The sequence below is a fragment of the Antechinus flavipes genome, chromosome 1 (genome assembly GCF_016432865.1).
Source record: "Antechinus flavipes isolate AdamAnt ecotype Samford, QLD, Australia chromosome 1, AdamAnt_v2, whole genome shotgun sequence".
Taxonomy (NCBI): Eukaryota; Metazoa; Chordata; class Mammalia; order Dasyuromorphia; family Dasyuridae; genus Antechinus; species Antechinus flavipes.
Window position 1 is genome coordinate 308,737,908 of NC_067398.1, and position 20,015 is coordinate 308,757,922.

At 35.6% G+C, this 20,015-nt stretch overlaps 1 protein-coding gene across 7 annotated transcripts in view; it reads right to left on the bottom strand.

Moving 5' to 3' along the window:
- DNAAF8 (dynein axonemal assembly factor 8) overlaps positions 1–20,015 on the bottom strand; it is a 45,063-nt gene that overhangs the window by 10,616 nt on the left and 14,432 nt on the right. For 4 of the 7 annotated variants that reach the window (XM_051964474.1, XM_051964449.1, XM_051964465.1 and 1 more), the window contains exons 6-10: positions 18,602–18,734; positions 12,831–13,022; positions 10,083–10,172; positions 7,950–8,188; positions 1,613–2,487 (exon numbers count right to left, since the gene is read on the bottom strand). In XM_051964474.1, the coding sequence (XP_051820434.1) occupies positions 2,387–2,487; positions 7,950–8,188; positions 10,083–10,172; positions 12,831–13,022; positions 18,602–18,734 (755 nt within the window). In that variant the 3' untranslated portion in view covers positions 1,613–2,386. Of the gene's footprint in view, positions 1–1,612; positions 2,488–7,848; positions 8,189–10,082; positions 10,173–12,830; positions 13,023–18,601; positions 18,735–20,015 lie in introns of those variants that run through there. The other 3 variants (XM_051964490.1, XM_051964482.1, XM_051964497.1) reach the window with 3 other exon arrangements.

Sequence of the window (20,015 nt, forward strand, 5' to 3'; positions counted from 1 at the left end):
CCTGATTTGGAAGCATCACATGTTAATTTTTTCATGAGTAATCGATTTATTATGTAGGTCAGAGGTCCCTAATCAATTGGGTCCAAGATTTTTCTCTCCTTGAGTGCTGCTAGTTTCTTTTTTTGTTTGTTTATCCTTCATTCTCTTAGAGGACCAATGACATCAGGAAGGTAATCTCTTGGTGTCATTATATCATGTTGACTGAGAAGACTGGGACCTGAATGTAGCTCAGTCAGTGTATGACTTATCCTTGAGCTTCAAGCTATTAGTTGGCCCTAAAGGGTAGGAGCTTCTTGAGTCCATAGTTCTTGTGTCAAATAGAATATCTGAGTAATTCATACTACCAATGATAATCCTGAACCTCACAACTCACCCTTCTGACCCCATACAAGCAAGAATTCTCAAAAACACTCTAGATTGGACTGGATGGGCTCTCTCAGCTCAGCCTGGCCTAGGACTACCCTTCTAAAGCAGTCACCAGTACTAGATTTTTGAAGGAATGGGTCAGAGTGTTCTACATTAGTAAGCTTTTAACTACCATCTCATGAGATAGCACAGTCTAAAAAAGTTACATCCTTGGTTTACCAGTATTTTCTGCCTGCTCTCTTCTAGTTTAGGATTCAGGAGGACATTCCATCTCCAGTGCATCATAACTCTTACTTTGGCTTCCTACTTCCTAGAGCCCATAATTCCTCATTTTGAATTGACACTTCTGATTCTTCCTATATCCGTGTTATTAATCACCATTTCCCCCCAAAGGACTAGTTCCAGACACTATCAGTATTAAGAACACCTGATCTCCATTCCCTGGGAATAGAGATCTGATCTCCCCCTGGCATGTGACTTATGATAAAGCAGCCTTTCAATCTCTTTCCAAATCTTCTAGATATATAACAAACTAAATTTTAAAATGTTTTCATGCTCGAGGAGGCCAAGACTTGTGTATATTGTTGGAAGGCAATACAAATTTCCTATTTTTCTTTCATTGAGAAGAATTTTATGCTTTCTTTATAAAAAGTGTTTATATAGGAAATAATTGACAAGTGAAATAACTGAACATAAGATACATGCATAAGTGTTGACTCTACATTAATTTTTGGACCTCAGGGGATAAAAGAATGAACACAAAACTACAAAGAATAGCCAATGATATATAACAAAATAGCAACTATGTGAAGGACTAGGCCTGAATCATAAGAACAGAACAATCTGACTAACTGGTCAAATCAATAACTGAAAAAATTAACAAAGCAGTGGGACATACTTAAGGGTGTGCTGGAACCAGTGTATACTGGCTCAGTCAGCTGTAAATTTTCAGTGTAAACTTTTATGCCTTGGAAATCATCAAAGACCACAAATCAGAGCTGGATTTATTTTGTTGTCTAGATTTAAGAAAATAATGGATGAAATAATGTTATGGGTTTTCAGAGAGCTAGTTGTTCAACATTTATTAGCACATCACTAGACAGATTGTTAAGAGGTGTACTTAAAAATGTTGCAAAAAATAATCTTTGCTTAGGAGTACTTAGCCCTAAAAGCCAATTCCCAGCCCATTGCCTCTATCTTAATTTCTTAACAAATAGATCATCTGGAACATCTACTGAACTTGGAATTAAAAGTTGACATTCCATTACTTTATTGGAGAAATAAATATTTTAATACATTTGCTGATACTAAAAGGGAAAAGAGAAACACTGGAATTTAAAAACAAGAAGCCTTTGAATACCAAGTAGTAAAATGTTGGGCAGCTCTATGCCAACATCAAATGGAAGTTCTGGTCCTACAGTAGTCTAAGGACATACGGATGTGGGTGGAGGTTATTTAGGGTCCAGGGAAGCCATAACTATTCAAAGCAGTCTGGGCTTGTTCCTGGTCACAGTCAAGACTAGAGGTCCTTTTCTGATTTTCTTGAAAACTAGTTTAAATTATCTTCCTCAACCTAGTGTTTACTGGGCTGATGGCTGAGTCTTCTGCTGCCTCCCTAGCTCCTGCACAGTCAGGGTCCTGATAGATAAGAGATGAAAAAACTTATGAGCCATGGCCCAGGTCTCTTTACTTCCAAGAAACAAAAGGAAATCTAAGTGATGACTGAAGAATGCCTCCTATGATTTGCTGCTTTCATATCTTGGCAGATATCAAAGGCTGTGATGTGTTTCCTCATTTGCCTGATATAGGGCAAACCCATGAATGTGCATCCCATGCCATGGGAAAGCAAAGCTTCCTTTATCAATGAAGTGGTTTAAGAGCTTCTTCATGGTGTAAGTGGCCGTTTTGGAAGGTTGTAATCTTTGCCAGGAGCTTTTATCTAGTGCAGTGCAGGACACTGATCTGAAATTCTTTCTACTCCTTCCATGAAGTCAACTCATTTTGTTATGCCAAGAGATGCTTATTTGAATTGCTTCTTTGAGAGTAGTTGTGGGCTCCATGTTGGTGAATGCTTTTGAAGGTTAGGCAGACAGTTACATTCCACATTAGTTCTTCCAACTACTGAGGAAAAGAGGACAAGAAATGAAAATGATAAATGGCTTTGAAAAAACAGGATTATTTTGTGTTCCTGTTGGTTGATGTCGCAGACTTTTAGAATCATTGTATAGAAGGATCCTAGGATCATCTAGTCTAATCCCACCCCTCCCCACTAATGTGGGATATATCACACTGGTGAAACCCTAAGGTATTCAAGATTTTGCTCTGGGGTTTCTTTTGGAAGTGAAATCTCCAATTCAATAGATTCCTTCACATTTGTGCCTTTAATTTATGTCTCAGCTTCTGTTTCTCCAGCAAACCTAGGGACTGTATGCCATTTGAGGAGGGAAAAATATGGCCATTTCTAGTATCTCTCTCTAAAAGGTGCTTCAACTTTTATCTAAGTGCCCCCTCCAGATAAAAAGAGGGATGTTAGGGGCAACTAGATGATGCAATGGATAGAGCATTGACTCTGACGTCAGAAAGACCCAAGTTCAGCTCCTGTCTCGGATACTTATTGTGTGACTCTGGGCAAGTCACTTAACCCCAATTGCCTCACACATACGCACAAAAAAAGATCATTTTTCTGTACCACTATTTCCTGCCAACTTTCCCTTCAGTTTCTCAGTTCTTACTGTACATTAGTGACTGTATGGACTTTGATTTTGGAAACAAAGCTTGCATTTGTTCACGTCTATTACAAGTGGAGTTGATTTTAGAAATTCCAAATGGATATATTTGTTTTAACTGAAGCAGAAGAAAAATGGAAAAAACAAATTTTACACTATTTCCAGCTCCCAAGGGAGCTATATATTTAGTTCATGTGTTAAACTAGATACATAAATGAACAGAGGCAGAAGCAAAATAAAAACTCTAAAAGTTTGATTTTATATATATATATATATATGTAGATGAGGGATCTGAAAGAAGTTTTCTGGCCCTTTCCTCTGCCCATAGAAAAGAGACAGGATTTCAGGGTGGGCAGATTAGGCAGCAACCTATTTGGTACCTTCTTCCTCCTTACTTAAACCCTCTTCCATATCCCACCACCACCTCGAACACACATTGCAAGGTTTCAGTATCTATCTCAAAGAGTTATATCACATGACAATTTAGTATATAGTGCATTCTGGCTATGAGGAAATATAACATAAATTCAAATATAAAATCTCCTACTGCTTAAAATTGAATAATTAATTGATTATACTAAGCACAACTATTGTTCCAACTATGGCCTGAAGAAGGAATTACTCCTTGAGAACAGGGACTGTGACTTCCTACAGCCCACTACTTGGCACTAGTATGGATCCAGTGAATGTTTGTTGGATGGATGGATGGATGGATGAATTTCCCTGGATTCTGAAAGTCCCCCATGAAAATTACAATATCTCTGGATTCCTGGGGCTAGCTTAAGACCAGCTTGAATAAGCAGCATTTCTGAATCCAGTGTCAGTTATATTCTTTGAACTTTCTTCCCTGCATTCAAAAAGCTTCTGTCAAATGACTGAGATGGATACCAAAAATATTTGAGATAGATTATATATTCTTGAGGATCTTATACTTCTGCCAGATTATAAACTCCATAAAGGTAGAGGCTGCTAACTCATTCATCTTTATATTCTCTGTATATAAAGTCTCAAAGGAGCTTCAATAAAAATATTTGTTGGATTAGACTGTTTAATCATGACAGTCCCTGTTCTGTAAGTGAAGAAGATGTAGTTCCTACAAAGGCATTGTCTTGGTTTTGGTATCATAAGAATTGTAGAATTTCAGGATTAGAAGGGGCCTCAGTGGCCATCTAATGCAACCTATACCTGAATGAGGATTCTCCCAGTGTCAGAACATAAAACATCATCCAAACTCTGCTCATGGTAAAGGGAAACACCTTGTGATGTTCTTTATGGTCTCTTCTATTCTGAATTTCTAATTCCTATGAATTTCTATGATGAATTCCTATGGTAACCCTGAAATAGAATTCTGCCCTAATACGTATTACATTTGTGGATAACTCTATTAAAATGTTTTTTTTTTCTTTATATCAAGCCAAAATTTGCTTCTTTGCAACTCCTAACTGTTGTTTTTAGTTCTTGGGTCAAACAGAACTATGTTTTCATCTAACAGCCGTTCAATTATTTGGTGACAGTATTCCTCTAAGTCTTTCATTGTCTAGATTAAACATCCAGTTCCTTCAACCATCCTTATATCACATCTAAACTGCAAGGAGAGAGAAAGGGCAGCACCTCTCCTTCACAGGAGGTGAAGTGCTCCTCATTCCCCTACTGGGGAACCAATAGGGGAACCAAAAGATCATATCTTAATTCAGGAAAAGATCTCTGAAGGCAGATAGTCTTACAAATAAGGAAACAGGGCCCAGGATGAAGCAACTGGCAAAAAAGAATTCAAAAGTAGCAAAGCCTAGAGTCAATCTTGTTCTCTCACTTCAAATCCAAGACTGACCCACTGGCCTACTCACCTATTAACCTCCCTGGCTTCCTTTAAGTTATAACTAAAATCCTATCTTTTGACTTTGTCTTCCTTTGTATTCCCAGCACTTAGCATAATGTCTGGCAATGTGCTTAATCAATGCTTGTTGACTAGAAAAAAAATTCCAGTGCTTCCCTATGCTAATTATTTCCTATTTATCCTGTATATAGCTTTTTTTAAATATGTATTTATCTGAATGTTGTCTCCCCCAACCTTAGAGTGTAAGCTTCTTGAAGGCAGGGATTCTCTTTTGCCTCTTTTTTGTATCTCCAGAATTTAGCACAGTGCTTAACACTAAGTAGTCATTTAATAAATGTTTACTGATTGATTTCTTCTATGTCCTTTATGATATCTAACAGGAAGTAATGGAGTCAAGACCAAAGTCAAGCTTTAATCTCTTGGTAACATCTGAGTTGCAGAACAGTTGATCTTTGGTAAAAGGAATTTTTTTTTTTTTTTACAGAAATCAGGAATCACAGGTCTGAGGGGAAAAATACCTTCCAAACTTTGGAATCCAGCTAAATGGACTCTGGACAAAGTATTTGGAATTCTGTTCTAATATATATTCCCCAATTACTATGTCTGCCATATGCAGAAAACCTGACAAAACCTATCCTAGAAAACAGTACTTATTCTTTGAGTTAAAATGCCTATTAATGAATAAAAGGAACTATCTTTAGAAGTAAAAGTTGATTGTCATCATTCTTAGGCCTCTTTCTAGAAATCTTTTTTTTAAAAAGGGAGAAACTATGTCCAAGATACTGTTCCTATTTGAAGCATGCTTAACACAATCATCCTTTGGGGAAAAAAATGGAGAGGAATAGAGTCAGACTTATCCCCAAATGAAAAAGCACCTTAGGTCTGTCTTCACTTCCCCATAGTTTCCTTATTCAGGACCACTGCGTTCTCTTAAACTGAATAAATGTTTATTAAATCTATAAATAATATAATATTAAATTATATTCAAGGCACTCTATAGGTCCTGGGAGAACTAAAAGTAACTAAGTTAAGTCTTTGCACTCAAATAGCTTATAATCAAATGGGGGAAATACTATCCACAGGGAATGCGACAGAGATGGAACATTTTAATTTTAATGGTATAGGGAACTCCAGAATGAAGAAACTCCCTCTATCAATGCCACTCAGCATCTTGTAAGCTAATAGTCAATTTAAGTGACTTGCCCAGAATCACACAGTCTACAATAATAGTCAGAAGCAGAATCTGAGCCCAAATCTTCTTACTGTGCCTTCTATCCACTGTGCTTCTGTCTCTTCTGCCATCCATAACTGTAGCTCATATAACAGAAAATGGAATTAAGGGCAAAAAAAAGATTTGAACAAAGTGCTTTCAGACATTTGAGGATGGAGAGATCACTTCCAGGGCAGGGCAGGGTGGATCAGTAACATGTTTGTGTACTTGGTGTTTCCTCAGTGTGGCTTAGAAGGAAGGAAGGAAGGAATATCAACAGGTTGGGGAAAGGGGAAATTAGTCTATTCCAAATATGTGACTGAAGGCACAGATAGATACTGGAGAGGGTTAAGATAAAGAAGAATAGTTAACTGTTAAAGCCCAGTTTGGCTGGAATACAAAGTACAAAAAGGGGAGTAGTGTCAAAGAAGGCTACAAAGGAAGGGTTAGAGTTAGATTATTGGAGGCCTTAAATGCTAGGATAGGACATTCATACACACACACACACACACACACACACACACACACACACACACACCACAGAGAGAGAGAGAAAGAGAGAGAGAGAGAGACAGAGAGACAGAGACACAGACAGAGACAGACAGAGACAGACACATATACACATTTCAGTATGTAAAAGAGAGCCACTAAGGGTTTATAAATAGAAGAGTTTACATGATTGGAACAATAAATTAAGATGATTGTAGGGCAATAGTAGAATGATGAATTCGTGAGAAGCTGGATGTAAGAGAATCGATGAGGATGCTATCATTCACAAAATGAAAACGTGGTCCCAGTAAGAGATGTGAGAACTGTTATTGACATAAGAACTATAGAACTTAGTAACTGATTTAAATGGTGAGAAGAAATAATGGAAAAAGAAGAATAAAAAAGGATTCTCAAGTTTTAAGGCTGAGTACCTGGGACCAATAGTGGCATAACCAATAGAAAGAATTGGTTAGGGAAAGGGAGAATTAGAGGGGAGGGGATGATAAGTTCAGATTTAGACATATGGAATTTAAGGTGCTGATAGGACATCCAGGTGGAAGGGTATCCAAAGAAATATGAAAGTAGAACTTTAAGCGGAAGGAGGAACTGCAGAAATACAGTTGAAAGTGACCCAAATAGTAGTTGACAGTGTATCTGTATATTAGGGTTCACAGAGCCATTTTATATACATTTTCTTATTTGTTCTTCCCCAAATCCCTATGCAGTAGGTACTGCAAATATCATTTCTGTTTTACAAATAAGGAAATTGAGGCTCATTAGAAGTTGAGTAGGGCAGCATTACACAAGAGCACTGAGGCTGACATGTAAAGTTCAAATTTGACTTCAGACACTTACTAATTAGGTTACCCAGGGCAAGTCACTTAACCCTATTAGCCTCATTTTCTTCATTTGTAAAGTGAGTTAAAGAAGGAAATGGCACATAGGAAATACTCCAGTATCTTTGTCAAGAAAACCCCAAATGGGGTCACAGACAGTTGGCCATGACTGAAATAACTCAACAACCTTATAAACAAAGGGCTTTGTTAATCTTAAAATGCCATCTACCTGAATAAATATACTATTGTATCACACATGGTCTAAATCTTACTTCTCCACAGATACTCATGAAAAACATGAAAGAGAACAAAGAGAACCCACACATAGAACTGGGTATAGTTATTACTAAAATCCACATTATCGACTCAGTTCTCAAATTACTTTACCTGGAAGTTTTTCTTGTTTTATTCAGAGGAGCCACCACCTCCACAATGAATTTTTCTGAATTTGGAATCTTGTGGATGCCCTTTTTTATTTTCTCCTTTACCTTTGGCCTCTAGGTCCAGGAGTGGAAGGTATTTGGATGCCAGTGGCCTTTCTGAAATGTTCTGATGTCTCTCTCTTGTTATCACTTGTTTTCTCCTGATTCCCACCTTGGCCATGTCTTCAAAAACTTCAGTATCCTGAGTATTTTGAGTAATTACTTTAGTTTCAGTACCACATGACTGAGAGGTCTTCTGGAAAGCACGAAGCTGTTGTAACAGGTAACTTTTCCCAGTCTGGTCCCTGGTAAGAAACAGAATGCAAGAAAAACAAGGACAAATCAGAGAAAAGCATTCTGACACTTTCTTCATGGTTATTAAAGACTGAGCAGTATATTTGGGAAGAAAAAATATTTCATCAATTTCAACAACTTTTTCACATAAAGAAGAAAGTAACTCATTCAAGAGGCCTCCCAGCAATTACTTGAATATAGGGACCCAGAACACTAATAGTTGTCACTTAGTCAAACTTGGTCCAATATGTGCAGGAACTGTCTTACTCGAAGGAGGATTAATTTAGACTATAAGGGCCAATTCTGTTAAACTGGCTAATCCCCCAAATTCTACCTTTAGTGCTATTCTTCCTATTAACTTAGTTATTATTCCAATGGGAAAATGCAATTTTCTACCAAAAGGGATAATATCTTTAGATGTCATTTATTCAAGAGTGATGAATAATCTGAAAGCAATTTTTGACAGGAAACTGAAAAGAAAAAATGAATACATTTCAGCTTGATGCCAAAGTGAGCCAAGAGATGGAAAATAAAGAGTACTGGCTATAGGAGACAAAAGCATTTTAGGGGCATGGGAAACAAAAATTCTTCTACTTCATAATCTTGAAAGATAAATTTCATACTATTTATATTGAATCTTAGATTATAGGAGTTTCCAATGAAAATGAGAATACAGCTGTTGCTCTCAAGAACTTTACTGTATGAATCCACAAACAAAAAAATGTTTGAGAGTATTATAGATATTAAATCTACAAATTTAGCCAAGTGCCAGTGTGCCTACTCATTTATTGGAGGTATGTGCTGTGGAACATCTTGATATGCCAGAATTTATCATGCATTAGTATTTGTATAATGTATATAGATAAAGTGTTGAGTGATGGAACAAGCTAAAATTTGGGCATATCTAAATGTGCCATATTTGGTATATATCAATATATGCTCCCAGCACATGATGTTTTTTTTTTTTTTTTCTACTGTGTTATCTGTTGCTTTGTAAATTGTTCTTCAAGATTTTGATGTATTTATGTTCTATCTTTCCCATTAAATTGTAGGGTTCTCAGAAACAGGAATCACTTCTTTGACTTCTTTTATATCTCCAAAGTACTTTGTTCAGAACAGGTGATATAGGTGCTAATTTAAAAAATTCTTGTTTATTCATTTATTCAGTCAATTATGAGTGAACGAGTGTAGAAATGACTGAAACAATTATGTAAAATTCAACAGTGTAATAGCCTAGAATCAAAAAATGTTCTTGGTAAAGATGTAAAATATCATAAATACTTGAAATGGGATGAATCTATTTAAGTTGCAAAGTTAAGTTTTAACAGGACATTTTTATCTTGGGTATGTAAAACTGTTATGGAGATGATTCTCAAACAAGCAACCACTGCCAAAAACACTAGGGAAAAAAACCTGTTGCATCATATTTCAGCTATTATTAGAAGCTTCCATAAATGTTTAAGCTCATTTGGGAATTTTATGCTCATTGTCAGGAAGTATACATTAGCATAGTACATTAGAAAGCCCTTTCTTTTTTTGAGGTTCATCAGAATGGCACATCCTGGCAAAAAAGGAAGAAAACAGAAGAATATGGACTCCAAAAGGCATTCTTTTGAATGATAAATAATTTTTCTTTGAAACACACAAAGCATTGATGCATTAGGAGATAACCATATAATTCAAATATCCTTAGCAAAAAAAAAAAAAAAAAAAAACTTGCCCCCCCCCCCAAAAAAAAAAAAGTTAATGCAGGAAAGAGACAGCTTGATTTTTAATTACCAGAGTGATATTGATGTTAGGGGGGAAATCACTAATAGAGAAAAAAAATAAAGTCCCAAGATGTCACTCTTGGAATTTTCTGGATCATGTTCCTGGAGCTGAATGAAAACCCCTTCCTTTTTCTACCTTGGTCTTTGTGAAATTCTCTCTCTGGGTCCTTTCTCAAATCTCATATCTGGAGTCTCCTCCTCACTTTCTGTAGAGTTATCACTGGAGCTAGAAAGAAATGAAACAAATTAATTTGATCATTTTATAGCATGTCCCAAAATGCTGGAATTTAATGAATGAGTTAATACTATGTTCTTGGTGAGGTGGGAAGGTGAGGTAGGACAGCACAAGTATTAAAAAAACCTTTTAAGTGGTCAAATGCATTTGTTAAATAATACAATTTTCTCTCTGTCTCTGTCTGTCACACACACACACACACACACACACACACACACACACACACACACACAAATCTATAGATAAAAAAATGAACTGAATTGGAAATACCTTTTTGGGTAGAGAATTCAGTACTTTGAGCTTCCAGCCAACTGTATGAGTATGAATGTGTGTGTGTGTGTGTGTGTGTGTGTGTGTGTGTGTGTGTGTGTATATATGTGCACATGTGTAATTCTGGTTTGAATGAACATATTTCAACTTGAAGTGATTTTGAGTCTATCCATATTCCTCCTTACTGAGATGAAGTTGCTTATTTGAGCTCCTACTTGACATTTTTGCAAACTGTGCTTGTTGGCTGGATCTCTATTGTCTTTTTAATGAAATTTATTCAATTTAAATTCTACAGAATCTGCCTTTTTGATATAGATTTTGCTTTTGTACATGTACCAGATCTTATGCCCTTCTTTTCTTCTTTTCCTTCTCTAAGTAGCTCTGAGAGCAATCAGGACGGCTCTATTTGCTGTCTTTTTGAAAGAAACAGGTAAGGGATTCAATTATGCCTTTTTTTTTTTTTTAACAAAATAACTTTTTGTACAATTTGACTGGTTTGATATTGAAGAGACAATTTATTTTTCTAAAATTTTTTAAATGAAGAAATACATCTAGAAATGAGAAATCATATAGATGTGATTGTTGAGATTTAGAAGACTTTATAAAAATAGAAGAAAAGTTAGTTTAAAAGTATAAAAATGCAAGATACATAAAATAGAAATTATCAGAATAAATGAAAGGAACACCAATTTCACAAATGGCAGAAACACCAAAATTAGCTTCTGGAAATGAAAGTGAGAATGAAAGGGGCCATTCCAGGAAAAGATCAAACATATTCCAAAGGTTTATATATATATTCCATATATATATAACTAAAATTTGTTCTTTTACAACAATACCTTTGATGAGTTTTTGATTTATGATAAACATTTTAGAGCTGGAAAAATCTTTATCACCTTTCTAATAGGTGGAGAAACTGAGATCCAGAAAGGGGAAGTCAGATAGGCCTATATCCTATAGGGCCTATAGTGCCCGAGCATGGAATTCAATTCTTCCCTTTCCCTACAATTATACCACATTGGTTTACTCTTGTTCCCTTTTAAAAAAAATTTGTCTTTTATATTTGTCTCAATTTCATAACCTTACTTCCCATGTTGTTTTTTTCCTTCAAAGGCCTACCAATTGAGTGATTAGAAAAAACAAATGACCTTTGTCAAGTCACACTTCTTTGGGTCTTAGTTTGTCTGTTAAAAGAGAGGGAGGGAGAAGGGAAAAGAGAGACAGAAGAGTCAGAGAAAGAAAGAGAAAAAGAGAAGGCTGGAGGAAGAGAATTAAGAGGAGATAGAAACAGAAACTAGGCTAGAGGGTCTTTAAAGTCGCTTACAAGTCTGAATCTTGTGGTCCTAAAATATGATTGTTAAAAGTTATAGTTATATTAAACTGAACATTCTTGGTAGTCCTGCTGGATAAGTTGACCTGCTAGATAAGGATTACAACTCCTAGGATACAATATAATTAGAATATAATAACAAACATGTTGAAATCTACCTTCTTCACTAAAAGTTTTTAGTTTAGCCAACTATACAGGGTGTTCCCAAAGTCTCTGTGTTGTTTTAAAAAGTGTATTTATAAAACACAGTTTAAAAAAAAGTTTATAAAAAAGAGGACATCCAATGACTTGAATTTCACAAAGCCTTTCTCTTAAAAGAACTCACTGCTTCTTTTTATCTATTATTCCATTTATCCCTGAGGACAATTACCCCCATTTATTACATAAAGAAATAGATTAAAGTTGTTGTGCTTTAGTTGTTCAATTGTGGGACTTTTTTGGCAAAGATAGTAGAATGGTTTACCATTTCTTTCTTCAGCTCATTTTACAGATGAGAAATTGAAACAACAGAATTAAGTGATTTGCCCCAAGTCACACAGCTACTATCTGAGGGCAGATTTGAACTCTGGAAGGTGAGTCTTCTTGATTTCAGGTCCAACACTTGATAAAAGTGCACTTTGATTGATGAAAAGCAATAGCAGCTTAGATAAAATATCCCCATCCAAATTTATGAATTGTGTCTGTATTAGCAATGGGGCTAGTAATGATAAGGATCCCTGGCCTTTGTGTAATCTTGTAGATCTAATCATGGGACCCTTTCTCAGCCAACTCTGTGTTTTCTGAGGATAAGGAAATGTATTATAAGCCCTTAAAAACATTGATTGACTTGATTTGATTGGGACTAGTCTCCAAACTCACAGCTTTTAGTCCTGTGTTCCCTAGTAACCAATACCATTGTAACTAACTTCATATATTATTTACGCTTTTAAAGTTCTACTAGTTTTCAAAAGCAACCTCTTTCCTCCATTTTGAAATTACTTATCCCACGAGGAAAAAATCTGTTCAAACTAAGAACAAGTAAAAGCACAGCTTTTCTTTGCTGCAATTACCTGAACTCTTCTATTTGATTCTGGAATCTGTATTCTGACCCAGAGGCCCTGATCAGAGGCACTGATTTCTTCGGGTCAGGTTGCCTGAGGTCAATGAAAACTGTGGGAGGTTCCATTATCCCCTTCAGCTTTGTGCCTTTAGCCATGTCATGACTCTGTCCTCCTGTTAGATGTGATATACAGCTAGAACTTCTGTGAAAACAAAGTAATGTTTCTTTAAAATTTTCCTTTGAATTATTCATTGGCATAGAACAAAAATTTTCCTAGAGGTCATCATTTTGGGATCAAAGTGGATAAGGAAATTTAAGATAATTTAAATTTAGGAAGTTGTATAAGAGGTTGGGAACCCTATTCAAGATTTTACATCCATCCTTTTCTCACTCCAGAAATGGTTTCCCAACACTTTAAATAGTACTACCAATTATATTTAATCATTATCTTAAATATTCACTAAAGAATACTCACACTGATATGAGAAATGCAAATTAAGACAACCCTGAGGTACCACTACACACCTCTCAAGTTGGTTAAGATGATAGAAAAAGATAATGATAAATATTGCAGGAAATGTGGGAAAACTGAGACACCAATACATTATTGGTGGCGCTGTGAACTTATCCAATCATTTTGAAGAGCAATTTGGAATACATGTCCAGAGAGCCATCAAATTGTGCATATCCTTTGATTTCAGCAATGTTTCTACTTGGCTTGTATCTGAAGGAGAGAAAAAGATCTACATGTGCAAAAATGTTTGTGGCAGCCCTTTCTGTAGTGGCAAGGAACTGGAAACTGAGTAGATGTCCATCAGTTGGAGAATATTCAATTAAGTTATGGTATATGAATGCTATGGAATATTATTGTTTCATAAGAAATGATCAGCAGGATGATTTCAGAAAGGCCTGGAGAGATTTAAATGAATTGTTGCTAAGTGAAGTGAGTAGAACTAGGAGATCATTGTACACAGCAACAATAAGATTATGTGATGATCAACTCTGATGGACATAGCTCTTTCCAACAATGAGGTGATTCAGGCCAATTCCAAATAACTTGCGATAAAGAGAGCCATCTGCACTCAGAGAGAGCACTGTGGGAACCAAGTGTGGATCACAACATAGTATTCTCACTTTTTTTGTTGTTTACTTGCTTTTTTTCCCCTTTCTCTTTTTTTTAAATCTGATTTTTGTTGGGCAGCATGATAAATGTGGAAATATGTATAAAAGAATCTCACATGTTTGACATTATTGGATTACTTGTCTAAGAGGGGAGCAGGAAGAAAGGAGGGAGAAAAATTTGGAACGTAAGATTTTGCAAGGGTGAATGTTGAAAACTATCTTTGCATGTATTTTGAAAATAAAGAGCTATTATTAAAAAATACTATTAGCTAGTGGCCAGAAACTGGAAACTGAGTAGATGCCCATCAATTGGAGAGTGGCTGAATAAATTGTGGTATATGAATATTACGGAATATTATGGAATATTATTGTTCGGTAAGAAATGACCAACAGGATAATTTCAGAAAGGCCTGGAGAGACTTACATGAACTGATGCTGAGTGAAACGAGCAGGGCCAGGAGATTATTATATACTTCATTAACAATACTGTATGATGATCAATTCTGATGGACCTGGCCATCCTCAGCAATGAGATGAACCAAATCAGTTCCAATGGAGCAGTAATAAACTGAACCAGCTATGCCCAGCGAAAGAATTCTGGGAGATGACTAAAAACCATTACATTGAATTCCCAATCCCTATATTTTTGCCCGCTTGCATTTTTGATTTCCTTCAAAGGCTAATTGTATAATATTTCAGAGTCCAATTCTTTTTGTACAGCAAAATAATGGTTTGGTCATGTATACTTATTGTGTATCTAATTTATACTTTAATATATTTAACATCTACTGGCCATCCTGCCTTCTAGGGGAGAGGGTGGGGGAAAGGAGAGGAAAAATTGGAACAAAAGGTTTGGCAATTGTCAATGCTGTAAAATTACCCATACATATAACTTGTAAATAAAAAGCTATCAAAAAATAAAAAAATTAAATTAAAATTTTAAAAATACTACTTAGCAATATTTTAATAACACATTGAAATAATTCCATGTAGAATAATTAAAACTATATTATGAAAGATTTGGGGATGATTAGAAATTTTTTTTTAACACAAACTCTAAGATACAACTACATATATATATCTACAGTGGAAATTTGGATTGGGGTCTCTCATTCCTCAGAAGAAAATGCTCAGAAGTAACTCAACATCTTTCTTAGATGGCTTTGTACTCAGTAAGTCCATTGCAAGTCGGAGAGGACATTTGGAATGTTTAAACATAGGAAGAAGGCAACAGATACCCAAACCTCTGGTTTGATCATGGATGAACTAACTCTTTAGATAGCTTAGAAAAAAGGAAACAGACCACATGTACAAAAATTTTATAGCAGTTTGTGTGAGTGTGTGTGTGTGTGCTGATACTAGGTTCCTGTCAACAAGGGTGTCCATTAATGGGGGAATGGTCAAACAAATTATGGCTTATCAATGTAATGGAATGTTATTGTACTGTAAGAATGATGAAAGCAATGGTTTCAGGGAAACCTAGGAAGACTTGAGTGAATTGATACAGTTAAATAAAAAGAACCAGGAGAATAATTTATATGATGACAATAATATTGTAAAAGAAATACTTAAGAACTCTGACCAATCATGATTCCAGAAGACTAATAATGAAATATACCTCCTACCTCCTAGCAGACAGTTGATGAACTAGACATAAAAAATGATCCATTTATTTTCAGACATAACCATTACAACAAAAAGTTATGCTTGACTACACTTTTGTCACAAGGAAATTTTTTTATTTTATTTTTTTGGGGGGAGGGGAAGAGTTGAAGAAAAGAGTAGGAGTAGGAATAATGATAGTGGTGACCAAAAAGTTGTAAGAGAGGAAAGAAAGGTATTAATGAACCATACAAACAAAAGACTAGAGATGGCTGAACACAGAGAAGCAGGGCAATGTTTGCAAATCATATTAAATTTAATATTATGTTAAAAGACACAGACAAGTTATTTGTAGTAAATTTCCGGTTTCACATTCAATTCCCATTTTTACTTTCTTTGTATTAAGAAATGTTTGTCTTTTTGATGATTTTCTAGTTATTAATTTTTTAAAAAATAAATTAATAAATCAGTTACCTCGAAAGGACTGTAACAATAAGGATAGAGTCTGGACTTCTCATTTCACTGGTACAAGAAAATTCCCTTGTGAAGAAACTTCTTTTATAAATGACTCTTACATGATTTTGGGAATTTCTTAGAGTACTGAGTGGCTAAATGATTTGTATAGAGTTATACACAACTGGCAAATGATAGAGGTAGCATGTGAAGCCAGATCTTTTTGAGTTTGAGGTCAATTATCTATCCACAATATCACACATCATTTAAAAAAAAAAGAGAGATATCTGTTGACTTTTGAGAAAGTCATTTTAGCAGTAATTTTAGGAATCAGAAACCAGATAGCAAATAGTTTAAAGAGTAAATGCGGGGTGAGGAAATAGACAGCCATTTTAAGAGTTTAGCACTGACTACTGGGCTTATATCCCAAAGAGATACTAAAAAAGAGAAAGGGACCTGTATATGCCAAAATGTTTGTGGCAGCCCTGTTTGTAATGGCTAGAAACTGGAAAATGAATGGATGCCCATCAGTTGGAGAATGTTTGGGTAAATTGTGGTATATGAATATTATGGAATATTATTGTTCTGTAAGAAATGACCAGCAAGATGAATACAGAGAGGCTTGGAGAGACTTACATGAACTTATGCTAAGTGAAATGAGCAGAACTAGGAGACCATTATATACTTCAACAACAATACTGTTATGAGGATGTATTCTGATGGAAGTGGATTTCTTCGACAAAGAGAAGATCTAACTCAGTTTCAATTGATCAATGATGGACAGAAGCAGCTACACCCACAGAAAGAACACTGGGAAATGAATGTAAACTGTTTGCATTTTTGTTTTTCTTCCCGGGTTATTTCCACCTTCTGAATCCAATTCTCCCTGTGCAGTAAGTAGGAAGAGAGAATGAATAGAAGTCAGGGATGGCTAGCAAGTGAACTTGACTGGTGCAAAGGGCATATGAAGGGAAATAATGACAAATTAAGTTGGACAAGTTAGGAGTTAAGATTCTTTATCCTAAGCTTAAATGTAGCCATCCTAGGTAAAAACTGGAGACTTGTTTTATTTGTAAAGATTTTTCAGAGAAAGAAACTCTGAGGAGGAAATAGATGGATAGTCCAATAACTGTGAGCTCTTTTCCTTGTCAACTCCTTCTAGCTATAGGAAAGAATTCTAACCATATACAGTGTCCATGTTTGGCTGTTAAACTGTTATCTTTCTGTCTACCCATAACAACTGACAGCTATATGCATTTTGACAACCAGCAAATGCCCTTTTCTTTTTGATCCCATTCTGCTCATGAAATTTGTCTTTGGACGATTTGCTTGGACAGTCCTCTGTCTAGCAGCAGATCATATCCTATTTTTTTTTTTTTTTATATTTTAATAGCACTTTATTTTTCTGTAACTATAGTTTTCAAGATACATTTTTCAGGGTAATTTTTTTACAACATTATCCCTTGCACTCATTTCTGTTCCGATTTTTCCCCTCCCTCCCTCCACCCCCTCCCCTAGATGGCAAGCAGTCCTATATATGTTGGATAGATCATATCCTATTAAGGGAGAAAAGTAACCCTCCCAAATAAAAAGTAATCTAAAGATTCATTTCAATTCAAATCAAGTCATCAAACATACGTTAAGCTACAGTGAGTTATTGAATTAGCCATCGACCTCCCCAAAGTAGGGATCATGGCTTTGAGTCCTACCTAGGAATCACACTACAAGTTTCATTAATGCTCTATTTTGAGAGGCAGCATGGACTTGGGAGAACTGAAAGTAAAGTATTAGGAGGACTGGGCCTGAGTCCCATGTCTTAAGTACCTGATTTACTTCACTTTACCTAACCCCTCTGAGTTGAGGCATTAGATTTTGTTTGACCATAGTGTACAGAATTAGGAAGACAATTATAGATTTCTAGCCATAAAGGAGCTCAGAAATCATCTAGACCAATTGTGTGGGAGTAGCAGAGAGGCAAATCTAGATTTGAAGAAGAGAAATACTTTTTAAAATATTAAAAGATTTTCAAAAGAAGAATGAGTTGCCTTGGAGCAGTAGCCAGCTCTATCTCATTGGAAGTCTGAGACATTGAATAGTGTGGCTTGTTGGGAATGAGATTCCTATTCAGGTATGAATTGGATGGGATGGCCTATGAAGGGGATGATTCTATGAAATTGATGTGATTAATCCAGCTTGCCATGATCAAATCAAAGGGAAAATAAGTGGCATGGCATGCCTGAAATGGAATTTCACAGTATCAGAGGCCTGGAAGTGGAAGGGATCTCAGAGGTCATCTAGTCCAACCTTATTGTTCTACTTCATTTTTCTCTCTACTCTACTCTAACAACCTCTCATTTTATTTTTGTAAATAGTATTTTCTTTTGTCTAATTTACATGTAAAGATAAGTTTTCAACATTCATTTTTTATTAGATTTTGAATTAAGAATTCAATTGTGACATTTTCATTCCTAATGTTAACACTGTTTTGTGCTGATTTAATTTCACAAACATTTATTGAGCTTCTACAGTATGGCAATTTGGTCACCTTGTGGTAAAACTAATCAGGTGTCAGAACTGATTCAACCAAATGCTACAAAGCTTTACCTGTTTCTGGTCTGGTCCTCCATGAGCTCATCAGATGTCTTCTTATAGGATGAAGATAAACTTTTAGATTGTCTGGCGCAGAGGGCAACTAATTGCTCCATAAGCTTGTCCTGGGAGTTGGACACAAGGTTTTCTGTAGAATGGTGAACAAGAACAAAAATATTTCATGATTGCTCAGCTCTCCTCTGCTTCCTTTATAAACCAGGCTCTTAGGTTGAAACCACAAGCCTTCAAAGTCAGATGTTACAGGCCTGGTACAAGTTTTAATGATAATAAAGTTAATTGAAACCATTGTGAATTACTGGACTCCAGCCCGCCCCACCCTCACCCCCAATGTTGTTTGGTTCCTGCTGTAGAAAAACAAGACTACAAGAATATAAGGAAAAATTATTGTGTGTGTTGTGAGGGAAAGAGAGCATAGACTGTCCACACTAGCTGTCTAGCTTCTAGACCCACAAAAGGGTGTGCTATGTGGTAAAGAGTTTTGCATAATAGAAGTAGATGGAAGTGGATTGAGAATCAGGAAACTTAAGACTTAGTTTTAGTTCTTCTACATAAAGGGATGGTCACATCTGCGACCTTAGACAAACTCTTTATATCTTCTCATTCTTTGTCTGTAAAATGGAGGTAATAATTTCTACCTTATTACCTTTCCAATTTGTTGAGGTGATCAAGTTAAATAAAACATGTTCAAGCATTTTTAAAAGTATAAACCACTAAAAGGTATTAATGTTTTCTGTGTGACAATGAAGATCACTCATGGCATTTAGGTGACTCAGTATATAAAGCACAGGACCTGGACTTAAGAAAACTCGAGTTTGAATCTAGACAGATACTTATTGTATGGCCCTGGACAAGTCTCAAAGTCTTCTCATCTGTTAGCACCTACCTCTCCAAATTGTAAGGATAAAATGAGATGTTTGTAAAGTGCTTTGCAAATCTTAAAAGCATAAATGCTAGCTAAAATAATCTTATATTCTTTCCTCCTAGTCTGACCACCTCTATATACTTTTAAAACTGGAGAGGATGAATGGGTGTCTAGGAGATGATCAGGTGAGCATTTTTATTTTATTTACAAGTTTCTCATGAGCAGTAACAATTATTTTCCATTTAGCTTACAAAGTTTGTTTTTTGTTTTGTTTTACAAACAGTTTGTTTTTTAGTTTTCTATGGTGAGAAGTGAGGGGAGGTGAATTAGATTTTAAAAGAGTGTTTAATTATTGATTGAAATAAGATAAAAGAGGACATTCATTAAAGTCATAAATCACTGAAAGAAATAAATAAGGAAACATTAGGAGAGGTAGAAAAAGATTTGGCTGAAGCAGTGTGCATTTTACAGATAATCAGAAACAGTATTTAAAAATAGATAGATAGGAAGAATGAAGTAAGAACCACAAAAAGGTACCAAGGAATC